Source organism: Oratosquilla oratoria, chromosome 26 (assembly GCF_046742065.1).
Source record: "Oratosquilla oratoria isolate Oo_2021 chromosome 26, ASM4674206v1, whole genome shotgun sequence".
NCBI classification, from domain to species: domain Eukaryota; kingdom Metazoa; phylum Arthropoda; class Malacostraca; order Stomatopoda; family Squillidae; genus Oratosquilla; species Oratosquilla oratoria.
The window spans coordinates 5,726,000-5,751,108 of NC_134802.1; the positions used below are offsets into that span (position 1 = coordinate 5,726,000).

The window sequence follows — 25,109 nt, forward strand, 5'->3', positions numbered from 1 at the left end:
CTGACGCAACTACGGTCTTCGACGAGTAAAGCCTATGTTAAAATTATCCTACTCTTTTTACCTGATATTAAAAAGGATTACAAAGGCGGAGCATGCCGACAGGAGACCTTTTGGTCTTTTTCAGATCCCACTACAGATGAATTTACTGACGCAAATACGGTCTTCGACGAGTAAAGCCTATGTTAAAATTATCCTACTCTTTTTACCTGATATTAAAAAGGATTACAAAGGCGGAGCATGCCGACAGGAGACCTTTTGGTCCATAGCTAGGTCAGATGCGAAAAAATCATAATAATGATAAATTAATAAATAAAACTATAATAATGTAAACAACAAATAAAATACATAAATAAATGCATAGGTATAGTTAAATAATAAACAAACAGGTAAATAGTAAATAATAATAAATTGACATATAACTAATAATAAATGAAAATCAAACAGACAAATGATAATAAAACAAAAACAAATAATATAATGTAAATGATAATCATTACAGCATTTTGCTTAGGTGTTTATCTAAATGATTCCTAAAGCTTCGAACTGAACTACATTGCACTGCCTGTGCAGGAAGTTTATTCCATTCATTAACTACACGGTTGGCAAAGTTGTTTCTACCTACTTCGAAATTTAATCTATTTCTGGACAGTTTGAGACCATTGTTTCTTGTCTTTCTTGTCTGATTCTCATTCACTGTGAAAATTGTGTCACTTTTGATGTTGCCAATTCCCTTTACAATTTTAAAGACCTTTATCAAGTCACCTCTAACTCTACGCTTTTTTAGGGAAAACAGATTCATATGTTTTAGTCGATTTTCGTATGATTTATTTTTGATATTTGGAATCAGTTTTGTGGCTCGCCGTTGTACTTTTTCCAGTCTGTCAATATCTTATGAGATTCGGTGACCATACGGAAACAGCATATTCCAAATGTGGACGAACTAACGATTTATATAGCTTGTTAATGAGTGATGGACTTTTGAAATCAAAAGATCGCGCAATCAGTCCTAGAATCTTATTTGCTTTCTCAGAGGCTGAAATACACTGCTTGGTTGATTTGAGATCGTTACTGATAATTACGCCGAGATCCTTTTCACTATCCACTTTTGTTAACGAATTTCCAAATAACTTGTAATCGTACTTACTGTTATTTTTCCCTATGTGCATTACCTTGTATTTACTTGTGTTAAATTTCATTAGCCATTTTTCAGACCATTGCTGTAATTTATCTAAATCCTCTTGAATATCTAATTGGCTTAAGTGATTATTTGCCATTCCGCACAGTTTTGTATCATCAGCAACTTTGGAAACAGTAGATTTTAGTCCATGGTCTATATCATTTATATATACTAAGAATAGAAGTGGTCCAAGAACGGAACCCTGAGGAACTCCACTTGTAACATTTTTCCATCTAGAAGTTTTTCCACATAAAACAACTCTCTGTTTTCGATCATTCAACCAATTACTAGTCCAACTTAATAGGCTACTACTTATTCCGTGCGAAGCTAATTTAGTAAGTAGTCTTTCGTGTGGGATGGTATCAAAAGCTTTTGCAAAGTCTAGACATATTAAATCTATATTGTTTCTTTTGTCATAATTCGAGATAACTGTCTTGTAGAATTCGAGTAAGTTAGTCACGCAAGAACGTTTCCGTCTGAAACCACGCTGGCTATCATTTATCAAACGGTTACTTTCTAGATGATGTTCGATAGCATCTGTGAAGATAGTTTCCATTATTTTCCCCACGATTGAAGTCAAACTTATAGGCCTATAGTTATTTGGTTTCTTTTTGTCACCTTTTTTGAATATGGGAGTAACGTTAGCTAGCTTCCATTCTCTTGGGACATCTCCGGATATGATAGATTTCTTGAAAATAATTTCTAGTGGATCAACAATCTCGTTTTTCATTTCCTTTAAGATTCTTTGATGCCAACTGTCAGGCCCTGGTGTTTTATTAACTGAGTTTTTCCATACATATTTTAATTTTTTCTTTTGTTATATTTACCGTTATATATATATATATATATATATATATATATATATATATATATACATATACATATATATATATATTTTTCATGAAAGTAGCAGTTGCCGACAAGACTGACGAGTTAAACACCATATGAGGATGAAGCCTTTATTTGTACAAATAAGGGCTCCGTCCTCGTATGGTGTTTAACTCGTCATATATATATATATATATATATATATATATATATATATATATATATATATATTATATATATATATATTTATATATATTTATATATATATACATACATATATATATATATATATATATATATATATATATTACTTTTTCCAAATTCCATTATGATATATTTCTTAATGTTGAAGTTCACTTCCCACTTCTGACTCCATTTCCAAACCCTGTTCAGATCTCGCTACAGCGACTCACAATCCGTTTCAGTACTCACTTTCTTCAACAGTTTGGATTATCTGCAAAGAAGCTCATGTAACATTCCACACCCTCATCCATTTCATTCACATAAATAGCAAACATTATTGGAGCCAATACTGACCCCCTGTGGAACTCCACTAATCACATCTTTCCAAGTATAACTCTTATCCCTGAGCACTACTCTCATTTTTCTTCCATGCAAGAAACCCTCCATCCATTTCAGCATTTTACCTTATATCCCTCATATGGTTTCCAATTTTAATATTTTTGTGGTACTTTGTCAAAAGCTTTTTGTAGGTCTAGGAAAGCACAATCAGCCCATCCGTCCCTTTTCTGTATTATATCTAATAGTCTTGAGTAAAAGCAGATCAAATTTGTGGCACGTGATCTTCCCTGTCTAAATCTGAATTACCCCGGATTTAGTACATTGTTCTCCTCCAGATCTTTTATCCATCTATTTTTAATAACTTTTTATACAATTTTTGGCTACCGTGCTTATAAGGGAAACCAGTCTGTAATTTGTTGGATCTTCCTTGTTTCCTCCTTTACATATTGGTACGAAATCGGCATTTTTTCAGTCTTCTGGTATTTTTCCTTCTTTGAGTGAGCAAATTATATATATTTGTCTATTAGTTCTTCTTTTCATTCTTTTAGTATCTATTTTGGAATTCCATCCAGGCCGTGCGATTTCCTAACATCAAGGCTCGCTATTTGGTCCGTTATTTCTTTTCGTGTTACTATTACTTTCCTCACTGGGAGGGGGGTCTCACTTCTCATCCATCATCCCGATGTTGTACATTTCTCTAGTGAAAACCGACTTGAAGTTTTTGCTCATGACTTCAGCCATTTCTGTATCTTCTGTATATTCCATATTTCCTTGGCGTAGTTTCACTATTTCCTGTTTGTTTTTAGTTTACGGTTTACTTATCTATAGTTTTGGTTTATCCTTATAATTTTCTATCATGTCTTTTTCATATTTTCTTTTTCCTCCCTGTGTATTTTTACAAATTCATTTACTTGATATATACGTGTATTTGCCACTTTCTATTTTTTCCATGTTTTCCAAGCTTTATCTCTTCTATGTTTCGCTTCGCTGCACCTTCTATTATAGATTCCCATCAAAATCATCCATTTTTCTTCCACATGTGTTTCTTCATTGTAGATTTTTTTCCAACCCACTGTTTGAAGAAAAAATAAAAAATCCTAAGTTTCTGAAAGCACGTTTTACTGTACATCAGTCTCCCTTTTCTGTATTTCTCATTTCTCTCCGTATATATTTCCTCCTTTAGTTCTAACTCAAGTAATATGTGGCCACACTTCCCAATTGGTGCTTTGTATTCCACTTTATTCACAAATGCAGGTGCTGGCGTAAATAACATAGTTTCAACGGTTCTTCATTATTTGTATATCTGGTATTTTCTTTTACCCATTGTGCCATTGTATGTTCTATAGTTATGTCAAGTAATACATTTCCCCATAGATCCTTTTCACCTTTCACTGTTCATCTCTTCCCAACAGATTTCTTTACAGTTAAAATCTCCCATGAGTACCACATTTCCTCCATCTTTCAGCATTTCATTTAATGAAAGCCTTGTATCTTCTAACATTTTAGAATAATCTCTGTCTCCCCAAGAACCTGTTTTTGGGGGCACATAAATCACCAAACTTTCTACTACTTTTCATGTCACCATCTTCAACTCTTATCGTGATCACTTCCAACTTGTTCTCTCAATTTGTAACTTTCGTTACATTTAAGTTTTTCTTAGCCAAGAACATGACTCCTCCATCCTGTTTCTCCTCTCTGTTTCTTAGCCAATGATTATATAATCCATGTTCAACACTGTTTGGTAATAGTGGACCACTTAATGTTGTCCCCACTAGTTCCATTATGTCTGTTTTTTTCTTCTGATAGGTAATCATTTAGTTAATTTAATCCCGAGATTAATCCGTCTATATTAGTATAAGGCACTTTTAAGTGTGCGTGTGTTTTTGTGATTCATCATTCACTATGGTCTTGGATCACGTGTTGGAATCGTGATCGACAGCTATTGACCTCCCGGATGAGAGCTCAGAGCTTGTATGACCGATCTATGGGTAATGCTGTGACCTTACACGCACACACACACACCCAACTCCTCGCCCACGAGAGTTGGAGTAACACCCCACAGCGAAGCGACACTGACATTATTTCAGCCCTGGGCGGGAGTCGAACCCTGACAGCCATAGTGGCAGGCGAGAACTCTAACCACAGCGCCACGAGGTGTGTATGTGTTTACCTAGTATCAACGAAGTTGTATCTTACGGGAAGGGGAGCTATGCTCGTGGTGTCCCGTGTAATTCACCATGGTCTTAGATCACGCGTTGGACTCGTGATCGACAGCTATTTCCCTCCCGGAGGAGAGCTCAGAGTTCATATATGACTGATCTATGGGTAATGCTGTGAACTCATACGCACACACACACCCAACTCCCCGCCCACGAGAGTTGGAGTAACGACTCGCAATGCAGCGATACTGAAATTATTTCAGCCCTGGGCGGGATTCGTACTCGGACCACCATAGTGGCGACCGTGATCGCCAGCCATGCGCCATCGAGTCGTGTATTTACCTAATTGTATTATACGGAAAGGGGAGCTATGCTCGCAAGGCACCGTCTTTGTATCTCGCAACATCTAGTTTGTTCTTGAATTCCTGTATGGTGTTTGTACACACTGTTGTTTCGTCCAATTTGTTCCAGACATCCACACACTCTGTGTGGAAAACGGTCTTTTTTCAGGTGCAAATCGATGAATGTAGTGTTGTATGGTAGTCTGACCTGACTCGACCCTCGAAGGCTAGGATAGTTCACCCCAATTAGGTCGCGTCTGGTCAAGGCGTCAGATCAGGCCTGGGTATATATACCGCCTGATCGACGTTCGCTACGCCGGGGATGTCACTGCTTCCAACATTGCTGACTGCGCCGCCCCAGGGGGTTCTCGCCTCCATTGACGTCGCTCACGGCCGCCCCGCTTCTGACGTCGCCACTGCCGACGTCAACCGCTTCCGACGTCGCCGTTGTAGATGTCACCGCTTCCGACATCTCCGCCGCCGTCTGTACCAGTGTCGCCTCCTCACGCTTCGCAGGGGAAGGATGGTAATGTGGTGTACACATGTACCCCTCAAGTATGCTTGCAGGTACAAATAGATGCATGTAGTGTTGTATGGTAGTCTGATCTGACTCGACTCTCGAAGGCTAGGATGGGTCACCCCAATTAGGTCGTGTCTGGCTAAGTCGTCAGATCGGGCCTGGGTATAAATACCACCTGCCCCGAGCGGGCAGTCCACTCAATCAGTCAGTCACCGTCTGATATTCATTCGGTCAGTCAGTCTAACCTCTGTTCTGTAGCTCGTCGCTAGGCCCTCGCGGTCGCCCCCCCCCCCTATGTGTGTGTGGGGGGGGGGGCTCGCCATGTCAGTCCTTAGACCGACACATCAGTAACCACCTAAATAAAGCGATTAAGCCACACCGAGTGTCAACCTCTCCCTACGTCACCTTAGTCGTACATGTGTGTGTGTGTGTTTACCTAGTTGTATTTTACGGGAAGGGGAGCTATGATCGTTGTGTCCCGTCTTCATATCTCGTTTTATCTAGACTGTTTTTAAATTCGTGTATCCTTTTTGCACACGCCACATTTTCATCTAACTCGTTCCAAACGTCTATTACCCTGTGGGGAAAGCTGTTCTTTTTCAGGTCTCTTCTATAGCTGTCTTGATTTTCTTTCCGTGTCCTCTTGTATCTCTACCATCCCATTTTATTAGATCCTCTCTATCATTAGTTTCTATGCCTTTAATGATTCTATAAATATTTATCAAGTCTCCTCTCTTCTTTACTCTAATGTCTGCAGCTCAAGTTTTGCCAGTCTCTCCTCATATGATAGTTCTGAGAGCGTTGGTGCTAATTTCGTAATAGCTCTGTATTCCTTCAAGTTTTGTTATACATTTTTTTTTTTTGTACTTGGTGACCACGTCGTCGCTGTATACTCCAATCTTGGTCTTATCAAAGTGACTAGTATTTTCTTCGCCATTTCTTCGTCTAGGTATCTAAATGCCACTTTGATTGTTCTTATTAAATCATAAGTTTCTCCATTTTTTTTTTTTATGTCCCTTGTTTCTTAAGGGACATATGATTCATAATAATGACTCCCAGGTCCTTCTCATTTTCTACTTTTTTAATTTCTTCCTCTCCCAATTTATATGATCCCACTATTTTTTTTTTTTGCTTCTTCCAAATTCCATTATGCTACACTTCTTAATATTGAATTCCATCTCCCAATTCCTATTCTTATTCCCATACTTTATTGAGATCACTCTGCAGCGACTCACAATCTTCTACAATTTTCACTTTTTTCAACAATTTTGCATCGTCCGCAAAGAAACTCATACAACTTTCAATTCCTTTATCCATATCATTAATATATATAGCAACCATTATTGGGGCCACAACTGTTCCTTGTGGAACTCCACTAATCACTTCATCCCAATTAGAATGTTTGTCTCTTATCACCATTCTCATTTTTCTTTCATGGAAGAAGTCTTCCAACCACTTCAGCAGTTTGCCCTGTATTCCTCCTGCAGTTTCTAATTTCTTTAGCAATTTCTTATGTGGCACCTTATCAAAAGCTTTTAATTCCCTACATCTTTTGTTGTTCCAACACTTTACATATATTTTTTCTTGTTTTTGTCTTGGAACATACTTTTCCACTCCTTTATAAATTTTTGTCAAAACATTCCATATCTCTTCTACTGTTGTTTCCTCCTTGTGTATTCTTTCCCAGTCTGCGTTTTGAAAGAATTCTATTATTTTATCAATTTTTTCCATACATCAATCTTCCCTTTCTATATTGTTCGTTTTTTTCATGTATTTTCCTCATTTAGTTCCAGTTCAACTACTATGTGGTCACTTTTACTTATTAGTGTCTCATATTCAATCTTGTCCACTATTTCGGGTTCTGATGCGATTATTAGGTCCAATCTCGATGGTTTTTCCTCATTTCTATACATAGTATTATCTTGTATCCATTGCGTCATTGTATGTTCTATAATCATATCAAGTAGTACATTTCCCCATAGGTCGACTCCACCCTTCACTGTCCTCTCTTCCCAGCAGACTTCTTTACAATTAAAGTCACCCATTATAACTATTCTTCCTCCATCTTCCATTATCTTATTTAGTGTTCTCCTTGTGTCTTCTAACATATTTTTGTGTTCTCTCTCTTCCCATGAAGCCGTTTTAGGAGGCACATAATTTACCACAAACTTCCTGCTCTTCTTGTCCTTGTCCTCAATTTCCATCATAATCATCTGTAATCTATTCTTTCCATATGTAACATTCCTCACATATATATCCTTCTTAGTCAGGAACATAACTCCATCACCTTGTTTTACTTCTCTGTTTCTAATCCAATAATTATATGCACCATGTACTACACTGTTGGACCTTTCAATTTTGTCTCTACCATTCCCATTATGTCCAGTTCTTTTTCCTTCAGGTAATCATTCAGTTCATTCAATCCTGTTATTAAGCCATCTATATTTGTGAAAGACACTTTTAATTTTCTGTTACCTCCATCGTGTTTCTGTTTCCCTTCCGTTTTTCTCTAATATGAACCTTTCCCTCACTTTCATATTCACTACTCTCCAATAGAATTTTTCTTTTTCTGACTGTTCTTTTCTTGTTTCTTCCTTTGTGTCTATTCTTTTTGTTTTCTCTTTCTCTTTATTCATCTCTCTTTTTATCCATACCTGTTTATACTGGTCACTTTTTGGTAGTTTTCCTGTTTTTGATAAGATATTCTCTGCTGTTGTTTGTGACCTGAACTTAACCTTAATTGGTCTGGTCTTTTCTATATTGTACTTCCCTATTGTATATATTTCTTTAGTTTCTTTCCCTATCTCCTGTTCATCTTCTTGAACTATTTTCATCACTTTGTTTACTTTTTCCTTCTCCTTTACTCGTGTAGTTCTTTTTGGGTTATGCTTCTCTTCCATTCCTAATTATGCATTTCTTTTTATTTGCTAAGTATCTTACTATATTTTCCTTCTCTCTCATCACTTTAATAACTGTGTCCTTAGTTTGTTCTTTCATCTTTTGTGTCACTATATCTCTTAATTCAATTATGTTATTCTCTTGAACTTTTTTCCAATCACTTACCTCTTTTGCTATGGACTCTTTATCATTCCTCTTTAATTTCTCATTCTCATCCTTTAATTCTTTTAACTGTCTTTTTAATTATTCTATTTCTTTAGTTAGGTTTTGATTTTCCTTCATTAGTTCTTCCAGTTTATCAACTCTTTGTGTAACAAATGTTAGTTGGCTAAACCTAACCTCCCATGCTTCTTTTCTCTCTCTCTCTTCTAGACTTACTAGTTGGGGAAGGTTGTCATCTCCCTCATTAAATCCATAGAAGTAATCATCTCCTCTTTCCACTGAGCTGCTATTACCTATATTTCTACTTTTAATACCTCTGCTCACCTGTTCGACCTCGTCTGAGTAATCTGCACACCTTTTGTTGACATCCCTTCTGACGTCCAACGCCCATTCCTCCCCTTCCTCATTTTCTTCCATTTTCCTCAATAATGCCTCCCCTTCTCCTTTTTCTTCACCTGCCCACTACACCACGAGCTTTTCCCTTCCCTACTAATTAAACACAAGTACTCCCTCGTCGCTGAAATTCACGAAATTTGCGTTTTTTCCGGAGTTCCAATCTTCGCTGTCAATCCGACGTGTGTGTGTGTGTGTGTATTTACCTAGTTGTATTTTACGGGACGAGAGCTATGCTCGTAGTGACCCGTTTTCGTATCTCTCCACATCCAGTTTATTCTTAAAATCGTGTATAGTTTTGGCACTCACTGTTGCTCCGTTTAGTTTGTTCCAGACATCAATCACTCTATGTGGGAAGCTATTCTTTTTCAGGTCTCTTCTGTAACTGTCCTCTTTTTGCTTCTTTTCGTGTCCTCTTGTTTCTCTTCTGTCCCACTTTAATAAGTCGTCTCTATCGAGAATTTCCATCCCTTTCATAATTCTGTAAATGGTCAACAAATCACCTCTTTCTCTTCTCTGTTCCAGTGTTGATAGATGTAATTTCTCCAATCTTTGCTCGTATGTCAGATGTGACAGTGTAGGTGCCATTTTTGTCACTGCTCTTTGGATTCTTTCTAATTTTCTTGTGTTCTTTGTGCTAGGTGCCCACAGTGTTGCAGTATATTCTAGTTTAGGTTTTATCAGTGTACCCACTATTTTTCAACCATCTCCTCATCCATGTAGTCGAAGGCCACTTGCATTGATCTTAATAAGTTAAAAGTCTCTCCAAATGATTTATTGATATGTTTATCAGGCGTCAAGTCACTTGAGATGATTACTCCCAGGTCCCTTTCTGAATCGACTTTTTTTACTTCTTTGTTTCCAATTTTATATTGACCCGATACTCTATTTTTGCTTTTTCCAAATTCCATTATGCTACATTTCTTAATGTTGAAGTTCATCTCACATCCCTGACTCCATCCCCATATTTTGTCTAGGTCTTCTTGTAGCGATCTGCAATCTTCTTCTGTTCTTACTCTCTTGAGTAATTTGGCATCTTCAGCAAAGAAGTTCATGTAACAATTTACTCCCTCATCCATATAATTTATATATATATGGCAAACATTAACGGAGCCAATACAGAGTCTTGGGGGACGCCACTCTACACATCTTCCCAGTTCGATTTTTTGTCTCCTAGTACCACTCTCATATTTATCCCAATTAAGAAATCCTTCATCCATTCCAGCACCTTACCTTGTATTCCTCCTATTATTTCAAAATTTCTTATTAATCTTTATGTGGTACTTTGTTGAATGCCTTCTGCAAGTTCAAGAAGGCGCAATCTGCCCTGCCATCTCTTTTTGTTGTATTATTTCAATTAATCTCGAGTAAAAGCAAATTAGGTTTGTGGTACACGATCTTCCACTTCTAAAGCCAAATTGTTTAGGGTTTACTATTTTATTTTCTTCCAAGTGTTTGGTCCATTAATTTTGTTTCTGATGACTTTTTTGCATATTTTTGCTACTGTGTTTGTAAGGGATACCGGTCTGAAGTTTGTATGATCTTCCCTATTTCCTCCTTTATATATTGGTACTGTGTGTGTGTGTGTGTGTGTGTGTCCTCTACGTACAACATAAAAACAACTCCAGCAGTATTCTGCCCAAATATTTATAACAACCTATCCTTATAGTGTCCCCACAATACCTTCATACAAATACGGGCACACTCAAATCACATAAACAGTATTTAAAAATACGTCAAAATGTATAGTTCACCAATCCTCCACACCACTCAGAAATAAACTGAACATAGAAGTCACTCGTAAGATAAGCAAAAGCTGTACAGGCGTACCTACGTTCAGGTACCATGCACTAAAATGATAACTTAGAAATGGCCTGGTAACGGGATACCAATTGCCCTAGATGCAACCACCACATATATGATACAGGGCGTTTTATACACTGCCCTACACTCACTATTGCTAGACAGCAACGCCAATTCTCTTCACAGACTTATGAGCTAAACCGGTGGCTGTAGCCGGCTTCCTGGCGCTAGCGGGTCCATGAAGAATTGGTTCCATCGAACTCTCTATAGTCTGTTCAAATTAAGATTAGTAATTGTACGAGTTTTTATTGTGAGAGCTGGCAACTGCGAGCCACGCTCGTAGACGCTGCCCCAAGCGCGGGTAGTTAGTTACCCGCCAACAGCCCTTTTGTTAGGCGGCTAAAATAAAACCCTAACATGGCGCAGTAGTGATCCTTCCTACGCCTCCACGATGACCACCCCCGAGACGCCCTAGTCTCCCTGCCGCATCAGGTAGACGGAGGGAAGGAGGCTCCTCGCACAGGCTCAGACGCTCCTACTGTCTCAGCAGGGAGCCATAGCGGCTTTACAGCGAGACATGGGGGCAATGGGGACACCAAGACGCAAGGCTCTTAGCACAGCTGGGTTGAAGAAGTGCGACCTGGACATGACTGCAGCCGACTTCAGGTCGTGACGTCGGTCCTTGGAGGATTGGATCGAGCTCAACGCTGTCGGCGACGGTGACGCCGCGCGCTACATCCAGCTGCAAAAAGGCTGCAAAAGGCGCTCGACGCCAGGTTCCCCAAGGCTCGTTGGGACACCCTTCCCGCTGCCGAGGCCCTGGAGAACGTCGGCAAGTTAGTAATGCGTGCAGCGAACCAGGCAGTACAGTGGTCGGACTTCTTTAGTGTCAAGCAGGCCTTGGGGGAGTCAGTGGGCGATTACTGCACGAAGTGTTCCCAGATGGTGTTAGATTGTGCTTTTCAGTGCCCAAGCTGTGACGCGAATTTAAGTGAATATATGTTAGCGCGGAAGCTCATTGTTGGGTTGCGTAAACCAGCCCTAAGACGCGAGGTGTTACAGTGCTACGCTCAATTCAAAGACGCCGGCAGCCTCAGATCTTATTGCTTAGCATCTGAAGCGGCTCTGAGGGACGCGCATAATTTGCCGCCAAACAGCAGCCTTGGGAAATGCAACAATTGGTACGCGTGCCACGTGTGGCACACCAACGATTTTTCTCCGGCATGCGAAACCCGGAATCGCCCCAAAAAATAATGAGAGATAAATTGTTACCTTCTCCAAACAATCGTCTGTGCTCTGCTTTTTCATGTGTATCTGATATACAAACCGATGCAACTATCTATGGTGTAAAAACATGCCAGGTGTAAGATGTGTTTCTTTTTTTTCATTCATATGGAAGTGACTAACTACAGATAAACAAAACGGCAGCTACAAATTTAGAAATTCGAACAGTCACCGTTCGTTTCTGTATACTTACCGTTAGATACGCTGTTGCTTCATTAAATTCTATTACTTTTCAGCCGTTATTCACATAGTGAAGTGGCTAAGCATAAAATGACTTTGTCAAAACAAAAGAGAAAATTGCTGATTAACGTTCAAAACAATACAAACGCCATTTTTTGTTCTTCCAGTAATTATATAGGGTGAGGCGTAACCCCCTTTTTTCTTCATATTTAATATAATTTACAACTGCATAAGTTTATACAATTTATTTTATAGAAATAATATTATGTATATTTTATGGTTTATAATTTAATTTCTTTATTTCAGAAATTTTAGATAAACATAGCCATGCGATTAACGATTACACTGAATCAAAGAAGTTAAACTTATTACCAAAATAGTAAAAATGTTGCTGCAGCTGCTCGATTATTATCCACGGAAGATAATACTCGGCAGATGCAAAGTCAGAACATCACGAGTTAATTAGAATTGTTGAAAGAAGAGGAAGCGTACGTGATGCTCCAAGAACAAATAGGCCAGTTTCTGCAACAACTATAGAAAAATCAAGAAGTTTAAAATGAGACCCTACACCGCACGTCTGCACCCAAAGTTTGTATGTGGACGGAGACAGTCGATAAGACTTTTGTGGATTTTTTTCTGGTTAAAGTCAGTGAAAGTGAGACCTTTCTTGATAATACATTGTGATCAGATGAAGCAACCTTCAAAGTGAATGGACATAACAATCGCCGTAATTGTGTGTATTTGAGCGATGTTTAACTCGCATATTAATTTGGAAAAAATATTAATCTACCAGGAATTATAGTTTGAGCCGCTATTTCTTCCATGGGAAGGGCAGATATTCTTTGACGATACTGTTAATCAAAATAATTATTTAGTTATACTGCAGGAAGAATTATTGTCTGCTCCGTGAACTCAGTTTGTCAGTCCGCTCCGTGACCTCAGCTTGTCAGTCTGCTCCGTGACCTCAACCTCAGTTTGCCCCGTGACCTCAACCTCAGTCTGCTCCGTGATTTCAACCTCAGTCTGCTCCGTGACCTCAGCTTGAGAACTCGTCTTCTGCTGAGACACTAGCTAGCGAATACCTCTTAAGTTTATTACTTCCTGTGAAGTTTATGTCTTCGAATAGTGACAAGTGATTGTGTTGTGTTTTTGTAGTTGTATACGTACAGCGTTATACAGCTTCAGGTATAAGATAAAGTGTAGTGTTCTAGTAATTTAGAATCAAAACAGTTGTCTGTTACTGTACTCCAAAGGTAGGAGTAATAGTATAAGGTAAGCAGAGTAAGCTTCGTGTATTTAGTTTATTTCGTGACAGCTTTTTTTCTTTTGATGTTTTATATTTTCTCTTTGCTGTTTGTACTGCCGAAGAGTGAAATGGCTTGTGAAGGTTGTGTGAACCTGGAGGACCGTCTCAGGATGTGTGAGGAGGAGATTTGTCTTCTCAATAGTGTGCTTTGTGAGAGGAGTGAATCCTCCCCACAACCCAAAGAGTGTACCACCTCTTACACTTCTGCCACTGCCGTGAGCGTGTGGCGCTCGGTGGGGTTCCGTTTGTCGAGCCCGCGTTCGGTAAACGGGTGCCCTGCGGAGCAACCGCTGGCTCTATCCTATTGCTTTGCTCTGCTGAAATATGTGGCTGAAAATCAGTTTTTAGTGGTGGGGGACTCCACAGTGCGAGGCTATGACGACATCCTGCAGCGGAAGAATAAACGAGGTTGCAAGCTTGTATGTCAACCGGGCCGTGGGATCACCGATTGTACCTAGACCATCAGGGAGCAAAGACGGACGAACACGGCTACGATTGTTCATATGGGCAGTAACGATGTGGGTAGGGTGAGATCAGATGAACGTGTTCGGAATTACAAGGTCCTTCTTCAGGAGATAAAGGAACGTGGGAGCCGTCACGTAGTCTGTGGGATCCCTCTGAGGATCTACGCTGGCTCGTGTTGGAACAGTAGAGCCATAGGATTCAATAAGAGGATATCACGATTGTGCACGCAACTGGGATACCACTTTCTTGATCCTTGGTATCTCTTTTCAAATCGTCATAACCTTTATGCTTCTGATGAGATCCACCTTACTCTTATAAACCTCATTGTGGAGGTTTGTAAAGAACTAGTTCCTTTTTTGGGGTAGAAACTCAAAGGGAAGGGGAATAAAATGTATTGTGGAAAACAGAGTAGTGTATAGCAATAATGTAAAGCAATATGTCAGTGTGGGACAAAATATCATTTTAGGATATAATGTCGGTAGAGGACGAAATATTACATTACGATATAATGTCAAAGGACAAAATATCACGATGGGATATAATAACAGTGGAGGACAAAATATCAAGATGGGATATAATGATAGTGGAGGACAAAATATCACGATGGTATGTCATGATAGTGGAGGACAAAATACCACGGTAGGATATAATGTCAGAGGAGGACTGAATATAATTTTAAGAATGGATGCCGGACGGAATGTCAATGAACGACGGATGGCCGGTGTGGAACGCGGTGACGTAGGGGGGCAAAGTATCCATAAAAGATCGGATGACCGTGAGCGACCAGATGTCCGTGATGGAGCAAATGTCCATGAGGCATTGAATGTCAATGAAAGTCCAAATGTCAATATAGAGCAAGGTGTCAATAAAGAAAAAATATATATATATAATAAAACGCACAATGTTGAAATACGTGTCAAAAAGATATAATCACGAGTTTCTTGATACCATGTACTTTAATGCTCGTAGTATTAGGAATAAATTCCAAGAAATACAGACGTATGTCAAAAGCGAAAATCTCGGTATGATAGGAATAATCGAGACATGGTTAAATGGTGAAGAGTTTGAAGCTGAATTTAATATTACTGGATTTAAACATTTTCATCAGGATAGAAACCACAAGAAAGGTGGGGGTGTTCTGTTGTACGTTAAAAACAATGTCCATGCCTGTGTTTTAGAGAAAGTGAAACAGAATTGACCCAATCAAGTGGACAAAGAAATTATGTAGATGTAATATTTGGGCCAAAGACATTGTCATTAGCAGACGAAAAATTTTTGTTTCAAGAAATGTCTAGTTTCTGCAACCAAAACTTATTGATAATGGGTAATTTCAACTTTACTGACATTGATTGCATGACCCTTGAACATGGCCATATAGGTAGTCGCTTTATAGATTTTCTTGGTGACAATTACTTAGTTCAGCATGAAAAGAACCCACAAGACATGGAAACTTACTCGATCTATTGATCACTAGCGGCGAAAGCATGATGACCGATGTAGACGTTGGTGAAACTATTGCAAGTAGAGATTACAACTTAGATTCAAACTGTTCATAGGATTAAGTCAGGAGCTTCAGCTTACAGATTGGGAGGTAAAATTAAGCGAAAGACCTGTAGATCAGATGTGGGAAATGTTTCAAAATACGCTTACTAAGATGATTCATACCTACATCCCGTTTAAGGACCGACGCCCCCCAAATCAAGCTCGTCCAAAATGGCTTGACAAAGAAACTGATAAAGTATTTGTAAAAAGAGACAGGCTTTTAAGAAATACAAATACTCGGGTGCACCTAATGACTATCAAAGTTATGTAATAACACAGAGATTTAAAAAAGACAATAAAAAACGAAAACGACAATATGAAATGAATATCGCTGATAAACCCAAAGAGAATCCCAAAGAATTCTATGGTTACACTAGAGATAAGAAGGTTATTATGAACCATATTGGTCTACTATTATCTGCTGACGGTCTGGTTGAATATTTAAATGAAGGAATGTGTGATATCTTAAACAACTATTATAGCTCAGTATTCGTAAACGAAACACCTCAAAATGAACTTCAAACTGAAACCTGTGAAAAGTCTAGGGTAAACTTACTATGGTAAATATAACGAAAGAAAAAAATAAAAGGTGTAAAGAAAACTCTAAGTTAATAAAACACCAGGGCCTGGCGGTTGGGATCCAATAATCTTAAAGAAAATGAAAAAATTAGATTGTTGTTCCATTGGAAATAATTTTCAAGAAATCCATCATATCCGGAGATGTTCCAAGAGAATGGAAGCTAACTAACGTTACTCCCATATTAAAAAAAGGTGACAAAAAGAAACAAAATAACTACAAGCTTTACTTCAATCGTAGGAAAATTTATGGAGACTATCATCAGAGATGTTATCGAACATCATTTAGAAAGTAACTGTTTGATAAATGATGGCCAGCATGGATTCAGAAGACGGAAACGTTCTTACGCGACTTACTCGAATTCTACAACACAGTCATCTCGAATTATGACAAAAGAAACAGTATAGATTTAATATATCTACACTTTGCAAAAGCTTTTGATATCGTCCCTCACGAAAGACTGCTTACTAAATTAGCTTCACAGGGAGTAAATGGTAGCCTATTAAGTTGGACTAGAAATTTGTTGAATGATCGAAAACAGAGAGTTGTTTTAAATGGAAAAAAATTCTAGATGGAAAAAAATTACAAGTGGAGTTCCTCAGGGTTCCGTTCTTGGGCCACTTCTATTCATACTATATATAAATTATATAGATCACGGACTAAAATCTATTGTTTCCAAAGTTGCTGATGTTACAAAACCTGTGCGGAACGCCATATGATTACTTAAATCAATTAGATAATAAAGAAGATTTAGATAAATTACAGCAGTCTGAAAAATGGCTGATGAAATTTAACACAAGTAAATGCAAGGTAATGCATATAGGTAAAAATATCAGTAGGCTATGTACGATTACAAGTTATTTGGAAATTCGTTAACAAAAGTGAATAGTGAAAAGGATCTCGGCGTAATTATCAGTGACGATTTCAAATCATCTAAGCAGTGTATTTCAGCCTCTGAGAAAGCAAATAAGATTCTAGGACTGATTGCGCGATCTTTTGACTTCAAAAGTCCATCACTCATTAACAAGCTATATAAATCGTTAGTTCGTCCACATTTGGAATATGCTGTTTCCGTATGGTCACCGAATCTCATTAAAGACATTGACAGACTGGAAAAAGTACAACGGCGAGCCACAAAACTTATTCCAAATATAAAAAATAAAACATACGAAAATCGACTAAAACATATGAATCTGTTCTCCCTAAAAAGGCGTAGACTCAGAGGTGAATTGATAAAGGTTAAGATTCTAAAGGGAATTGACAACATCAATAGTGACAAAATTTTCATACTGAATGAGAATCTGACAAGAAATAATGGTCTCAAACTGTCAGGGAATAGATTTGATTTGGAAGTGGGTAGAAATAACTTCGCCAACCTTGTAGTTAATGAATGGAATAAACTTCCTTTAGAGGCAGTGCAATGTAGTTCAGTTCGAAGCTTTAAGATTCGTTTAGATAAACATCTAAGCAAGATGCTCTAATGACTGCCATGTATTTTATATTTGCTTATTTTTTGTTATTATTTCTGTTCCTTTATTATCATTTGCTTGATTTTCATTTATCATTAGTTATCTGTCAATTTATTATTTACTATTTATCTGTTTGTTTATTATTTAATTATACCTATGCATCTTTTTTATTATTTATATTATAATTTTTATTTTTTATTTATTATATTTTTTTCACACCCAACCTATCTATGGACCAAAAAGGTCTCCTGTCGGCATGCTCCGCCTTTGTAATCCTGTGTAAAATTACATTTACTTTCAACTGATGGTGCCCCACCCCACTATGGGGTAAGGGTTCGGGAATGGCTAAATCACAATTCTGGAAGGTTGGTAGGACCAAGATCTAAATATACCAGGTCAGACCGCTGAGCAGTTCAGCGCAACATCTCACGTCATCAGGCTGGTTCCGTTTTCTCTTTGTGAAACACCGAAGAAAACTGTGAAACGCTAAGACTGGAATTATTATATCCCCCCCCCCGCGTTATCTCTCTAACTCATTGCTATTATCAGTGTGTGTGTGCATTTACCTAGTATATTTTACGGGAAGGGGAGCTATGCTCGTGCTGTCCCGTTTTCGTATCTCATTTTATCTAAACTATTTTTAAATTCATGTATTGTTTTTGCACACACCACTTTCTCATCTAACTTGTTCCAACTGTCTATTACTCTGTGAGGAAAGCTGTTCTTTTTCAGGTCTCTTCTATAGCTGTCTTTTTTTTATTTTTCTTTCCATGTCCTCTTGTATTTCTGTCATCCCATTTTATCAGATTCTATCAGTAATTTTTATGCCTTTCATGATTCTGTAAATAGCTATCAAATCTCCTCTCTCTCTTCTTTGCTCTAGTGTCTGTAGTTCAAGTTTTGCTAGTCTCTCTTCATATGATATTTTTGAGTGTTGGTGCCAATTTTGTAATTGCTCTTTGTATTCTTTCAAGTTTATATATATATATATATATATTTTTTTGCACTTGGTGACCATATCGTTGCTACATATTCCAACCTTGGTCTTATCAGGGTGATTAGAATTTTCTTCACCATTTCTTCATCCAGGTATGTAAATGCAACTTTGATTGTTCTTATTAAATTATAGTGTGTGTGTGTGTGTGTGTGTGTGTGTGTGTGTGTGTGTGTGTGATATCGTCGTGTGTGCTTATATGTGTACATGTTCACATGTGTGTGATTCATCTGGGTCTTTTGGATCACGTATTGGACTCGTGATCGACAGCTATTTCCCTCCCGGAAGAGAGCTCAGAGCTCGTATGTCCGATCTATGAACTTACACGCACACATATCTCCAACTCCCCGCCCACGAGAGTTGGTGTAACGACTCGAAGCACAGCGAGACTGAATTTTTTTTTTATCCTGAATAGGATTCGAACCAGGTACCGTCAATACCTTGCCATTGTATGTCTTACTCTCAGCCAATTGCGCCACTGAGTCATTAGAATATTTATTTACCTAGTTGTATTTACCTAGTTGTATTTTGCGGGAAGGGGAGCTATGCTCGTGTTGTCCCGCCTTTGTATCTTGCAGTGTCTAGTTTGTTTTTAAACTCATGAATGGTTTTTGCGCATACTATTTCATTGTCCAGTTTGTTCCAAGTGTCCAAAACTCTATGAGGAAAACTGTTTTTCTTCAGTTCTCTTCTATAGCTATGTTTTTTTATTTTCTTTCCATGTCCTCTTGTGTTTCTTTTGTCCCAGTTAAGTAAGTTCTCACTATCGAGTACCTCTGTGCCTTTCATGATTCTGTAGATGGTCAATAGGTCTCCTCTCTCTCTTCTTTGCTCCAGTGTCGGTAACTCCAGTTTAGCCAATCTCTCTTCGTATGATAGGTTTGCAAGTGCAGGTGCCATTTTTGTAGCTGCTCTTTGGATTCTTTCTATTTTCTTTATATTCTTTTTGGTACTGGGGGACCACAATGTCGCTGCATACTCTAATCTAGGCCTTATCAATGTAACCAATATTTTTTTCATCATGTCTTCGTCCAAGTATGTAAACGCCACTTTTATTGATCTTAGCAAGTTGTAAGTCTCCCCGACAATTTTGTTAATCTGTATATCATAGGACAAGTCGTTCGTGATAATTACTCCCAAATCTTTTTCGGATCCTACTTTCTTTACTTCTTTGGTTCCAATTGTATATTTTCCTGATATTCTGTTTTTGCTTTTTCCAAACTCCATTATGCTACACTTCTTCGTATTAAAGTCCACTTCCCATTTCTGACTCCAGTTCCATACCCTATTTAGGTCTTCTTGCAGTGCTTCACAGTCCTCATCAGTTTCTATTTTCCTTAGCAGTTTGGCGTCATCGGCAAAGAAGCTCATGTAGCAGTTCACGTCCTCATCCATGTCATTCATATAGATAGCAAACATTATTGGTGCCAGCACAGATCCTTGCGGTACTCCACTGATCACCTCTTTCCAGTCTGAATATTTTTCTCTGAGCACTACTCTCATCTTTCTACCAGTCAGAAAGTCCTCTATCCATTTTAGTAGGTTTCCCTGTATTCCTCCTATGTGTTCCAGTTTTTTTAGTAGTTTTCTGTGTGGTACTTTGTCAAAGGCTTTTTGCAAGTCTAGGAATGCACAATCAGCCCATCCATTTCTTTCTTGCACTATGTCTATTAGTCTTGAGTAAAAGCATATTAAGTTTGTGGAGCAACACTCAATGTGTGTGTGTGTGTATTTATATAGTTTTACTTTACGGGAATGGGAGATATCATCGTGTGTACTTATATGTGTACACGTTCACATATGTGTGTGTGTGTGTGTGTGTGTGTGTGTCTGTGTGTGTGTGTGTATGTGTGTGCGTGTATTTTATGAGAAGGGGATATATCGTCGTGTGTGCTTATATGTGTACATGTTCACATGTGTGTGTGATTCATCTTTGTCTTTTGGATCACGTATTGGACTCGTGATCGACAGCTATCTCCCTCCCGGAAGAGAGCTCAGAGCTCGTATGTCCGATCTATGAACTTACACGCACACATATCTCCAACTCCCCGCCCACGAGAGTTGGAGTAACGACTCGAGCGCAGCGAGACTGAAAAAACAAAAATTAAGCTTGGACTGGCTTCGAACCAGGTATTGCCGACAATTTGTCTTTGCATGCCTTACTCTCTACCGATTACGCCACCGAGATGTTTGATTATAGAAATCGTATTTGTATAATTTTATTTTACGGAAAGGGGGAGATATCGTCGTGTGTACTTATATGTGTACACGTTCACACACACACACACACACACACACACATATATATATATATATATATATATGTGTGTGTGTGTGTGTTATATATACTTGTATTTTACGGGGAGATATCGTCGTGTGTGCTTATATGTGTACACGTTCACATGTGCGTGTATTTGCAGGGAAACGATGAAAATTAACATTTGGCTTAATTCCTCTTTGGTTTGAGCCACAACCCTTAATGATACAATAAGCCATATTGTCAAGATCTATATATACCGGTATATATAGATCTTCATTGTCAGAACATAACTAATTGCGTGGAGCGGTGCGAGCGGAGGCAGCGACTTCCCCGTACAACGACCCAGCTACAACTGACAGCGACGGGCCGCGCGAACCCCACTTTGAGCAGCCAGGTGATGTCACGAGCCCGCTGCGCCAACTCTCTCGAAATTCGGTTGGAAGTGGTCAGACCTGGTATATTTAGATCTTGGGTAGGACGATGGAGATTGAGTGGTCATCACGATCACCAGACCTAACACCACTTGACTTTTCTTTTTGCGGGGTGTATTGAAAACAATTCCTGAGTCAAAACAAACCATTTCTAGTCAGGTTTCTATAATTGGTGTGGGAATGTATGAAAATGTAGAATTTTTGCTGATAGGGTTCACGTTGTATTGAACATGTTAATTAGGTTTTAAATCATAATCTATCGTGTTGCTTTATTGGAGGAATACCTATAAGTTTCTTGAACTACTGCAGTCCATGTTTAGTAATTTGTTCTTTACTGTACTGCAGTACTTTTTGTTTCATAAACTACTGTAATGAATTTTTGTTTAATGAAAATTGCATATATAAAATTTTGCTTTACTTTTGCCCACACTCTTTATTAATATCTCCCTCACTCTCTTGTTGGTGGTTCTTTATCCCAAGTTATACCCACGATTCCTAATCATACATCTGAAACAGAAATACAAATTTTCAGAGTGAAGAAGATAGTGGGTGTGTGGGGCAACATTGAGGTGAAAATTCAAGACTGCTGAAAACGTTGTATGCACTGGGACAGAATGGGGCAAGACTGGCGGCCCAGAACGCTACTACATAGGAAAAATATACGGCACTAAATGTGAAGAATGACTACGAGATGGTGTTACCAATAGAGGACTATAAACCCTAACGACACACCAGCGGAAATTGTGCGGCTTGCATGGAACGAAAGCGTACCACCCTGTGGGGCCCGATCTGGAGGTTAATACCTGTCTGATGGACTGAAAGTCCCATAAATAATTTATGTAACGTCATTTACTGCCAGATAACATCAAGCATAAAATATATTCCGCATGCATTTGCATAAATATACGCATTCCCAACTTTGCTTCTACTTGAACATGTAAAGTTTTGCCAATTCACGCCATTCACGATTAGCTAACATTAAACAGAGAATACGTTTACATGCGTTTGTTTTTGTTAATTGTGAAATTTTACCAATTCACCCCATTCGCAAGTAGTTAACTTTATACATAGAATGCATTTACATGCATTTGTTTTATTAAATTTGAAATTTGTAAGTTCACATTACATTATTATGAAATATTAAGATAAATTTGTATATAAAAAAAAAGAGTAATGGAGGATCGATGGCCGGGCTGGTTAGAGCGTCGCTACTTGCGGTGAAAGTTGTGAAGACGGCTCTTCGAAGCCTGCCACCAGCAAGTTGGACCAAGGGCATGGTTCATTAAATTCCACGTAACAAAGTCCTCTGTGGGGACCGACCTAGCCTCCTGATTGGGGGAGTTAGCGACGTTAAACCGAACAATAAAAACTAATTAAAAAAAAAAAAAAAGTGGAATGATTATCTCACTATCAGATGGTTATTATGTTTTTTTAATATAAGCTAATGGGAATTAAATTAAGATTAAAACATAATTTCTAACGCAATACTTAAATTCTCATTAATATTCAGTTGTGTGAGCGATTCAGTGACTACTAATATGTAATCTATGCAATTTATGATTCCTAACAGCGGTGTAACCTGACCACAAATACCACATTAAGCAAGTATTAGCAAAGTTGTATTTCTTATGTAAGAAATACAGATTTCCGAATCGATGCAACTTGTGGAGGAAGAAACAACACTTGGGACAATAAAAACGAAACAAAACAGCTTCAGCCCTGTATATTGCAATTAGATAAATGTATATGCAGAATAAGGCACAATGAAATATTTCAGTTGAACTACTAAAAAGAATACTGAGAATTCTAAACGGAAATTAAATAACTAAATAAACATTAGTGACGAAATTAGCCATATCCATACGATTTTCATCATCTTTACCACAAATCAAATGTTCCCTAGAGAAGACAGAAGTGAATGGTTTCACTAGGTTCATCTAACTGCAGGTAGAAATAATAGATATAACGGCGGAACTCAAGAATGAGTTAATAAAATTCAAATACAATTGATGGGAGAGGACTCCTTTCACATCAATAAAATCTCCTGGCGACACCTGGTTTAATCGACATCAGTTTAAACTCTTGAGAATCGAGGAATCTTCCCTCTAATGAACAAAAGCGTTAGGACAACCAACTTTAGATTACTGAAAATTGTAAGACTCTCAAAGACCACAATACTGCTTACGAACACCAGGTCATGGGTAATAATTACAACTTATTACGAGGCAGATGAGTTCCTCGTCTGTTGGTGACAAAATCCGTACAAAACAACAACAAAACATGGTTACGATAGCTTGTAACCGTGCTCTTTAGTAAAATTAATCGAATGACTTTGTGAGCTCTATGAGCCCAGGCGATTACCTTCAACTGTTCGATTCCCATTCACGGACTGCAATTTCATATTTAATTCCATGCAGATAATGCAGTGTTTGGAAGATCATGCGTAATGAAAGTTAATTGATCTATTACATAGATTACATAGACCTTGGGTGATCACATGCACTACTAAAACATTCAGCTATCGGCAGTCTATGGCCCGTGCTTATAACAATTTTTACTATCACGTACACTTACCCGAGTCGGTACCGTAGCTGTTGAACTTCAAAGGATATTCTTCTAAGCCACCCCCACGGAACCCGCCACCAGCTCCCTCCTCATTTCCAGGTGGACTCTGTTTGGCCACTTTCGGCCTGTACTTAACTTCCGGATCCCACAAAAACACATAATAGAGTGAAAGAATGATGGCGGCCATAGATACGGAGATAACATATGCAAGTACGGTCAGGAGCCGCACGATTTTCTTATTTGGTTTATGGTCATGTTTACTTGATTCGCGTGTTTCTTCTTGTGTGGATGGAGGAACTTTGGTGTCATTACCTAGGTTTACACTCATACTGTTGATGGTACTACGGTGAAGACGATCAAGGTGTTGTGTTCGAGACTTTTAGGATAGTAAATTTCGAGAAATACTGATGTTCGTTCTTGTATACAAAAGTTGTACATTCGCCCAGAGTTCCTGGGCCCTGACATGCGCGCTAGGTATCTACCAGGATGTTATTCTAGAATTTGACCGTATCATATTTTTCATTGATATGGAACATTCAGTGAAATTATAATAATACTGAATCATATTAATTTTAGTTTTGATTATGTGCCACTGCCCTAATTTATAAAGTAAATCGCTGAGTTTGCGCACAGCACTCGACATCCTCATTTGATTCATACAATATTCTTCAAAATTATTATTAGTTTAACCCCTTCGAGTCTGTATTGAATATCATCTATAGGCCTACTGTTTACTTTTACTTGCTACATAAAGATTTTCAATTCACATGTTAACTTCATGTTGATCTCTCACTAATAGAAAAATTTATGTCTATGAAAATTAGACGTTATTAATCTGTTATCTAGTACATATTTATTAAATTACTTTTTTTCTTCTTTTTTTAAATGTAACTCACTAGAAACCACGAATCAGAAATATTAGTTCGTGTTTCGCAGCGGTCGTCATGGCAACAAGATCGTTCATAAGTAAACACTAGTCAAGGTAACAGAGATAACTTAGGACTGGGCTGTTGGAGCAACATGTTTATTCCGGAATTATATATCAAGGACTATGTGTTTCCCATATTCTATGCCACCAAGCAAAGTGAACTTATCACTCGTATGTCATACGGACTTTTTATCTACGGTGTCATAACAATTCTGTTACCCAAGGCGCCTTACGGACGGTACAGCAATTCTAGATATGGTTTTAGCATTCCAGCGCGATTGGCATGGTTTGTACAAGAATGCCCG

General features: G+C 38.2%; 2 protein-coding genes across 3 annotated transcripts in view; one reads left to right on the forward strand and one right to left on the reverse strand.

Annotated features, from left to right (window-relative positions):
• The window catches only part of LOC143039239 (uncharacterized), a 269,379-nt gene extending 245,175 nt beyond the window's left edge, over window positions 1-24,204 (reverse strand). The window contains exon 1 of the mRNA XM_076209108.1: window positions 23,886-24,204. Within this exon, the coding sequence (XP_076065223.1) occupies window positions 23,886-24,204 (319 nt within the window). The remainder of the gene's footprint in view (window positions 1-23,885) is intronic.
• Window positions 24,205-24,795: 591 nt separating this feature from the next.
• LOC143039370 (3-oxo-5-alpha-steroid 4-dehydrogenase 1-like) overlaps window positions 24,796-25,109 on the forward strand; it is a 160,326-nt gene continuing 160,012 nt past the window's right edge. Inside the window, exon 1 of one of the 2 annotated variants that reach the window (XM_076209279.1) lies at window positions 24,796-25,109. This exon is cut by the window's right edge and continues 107 nt beyond it. In XM_076209279.1, coding sequence (XP_076065394.1) covers window positions 24,897-25,109 — 213 coding nt within the window. In that variant the 5' untranslated portion in view covers window positions 24,796-24,896. The other variant, XM_076209277.1, reaches the window with a different exon arrangement.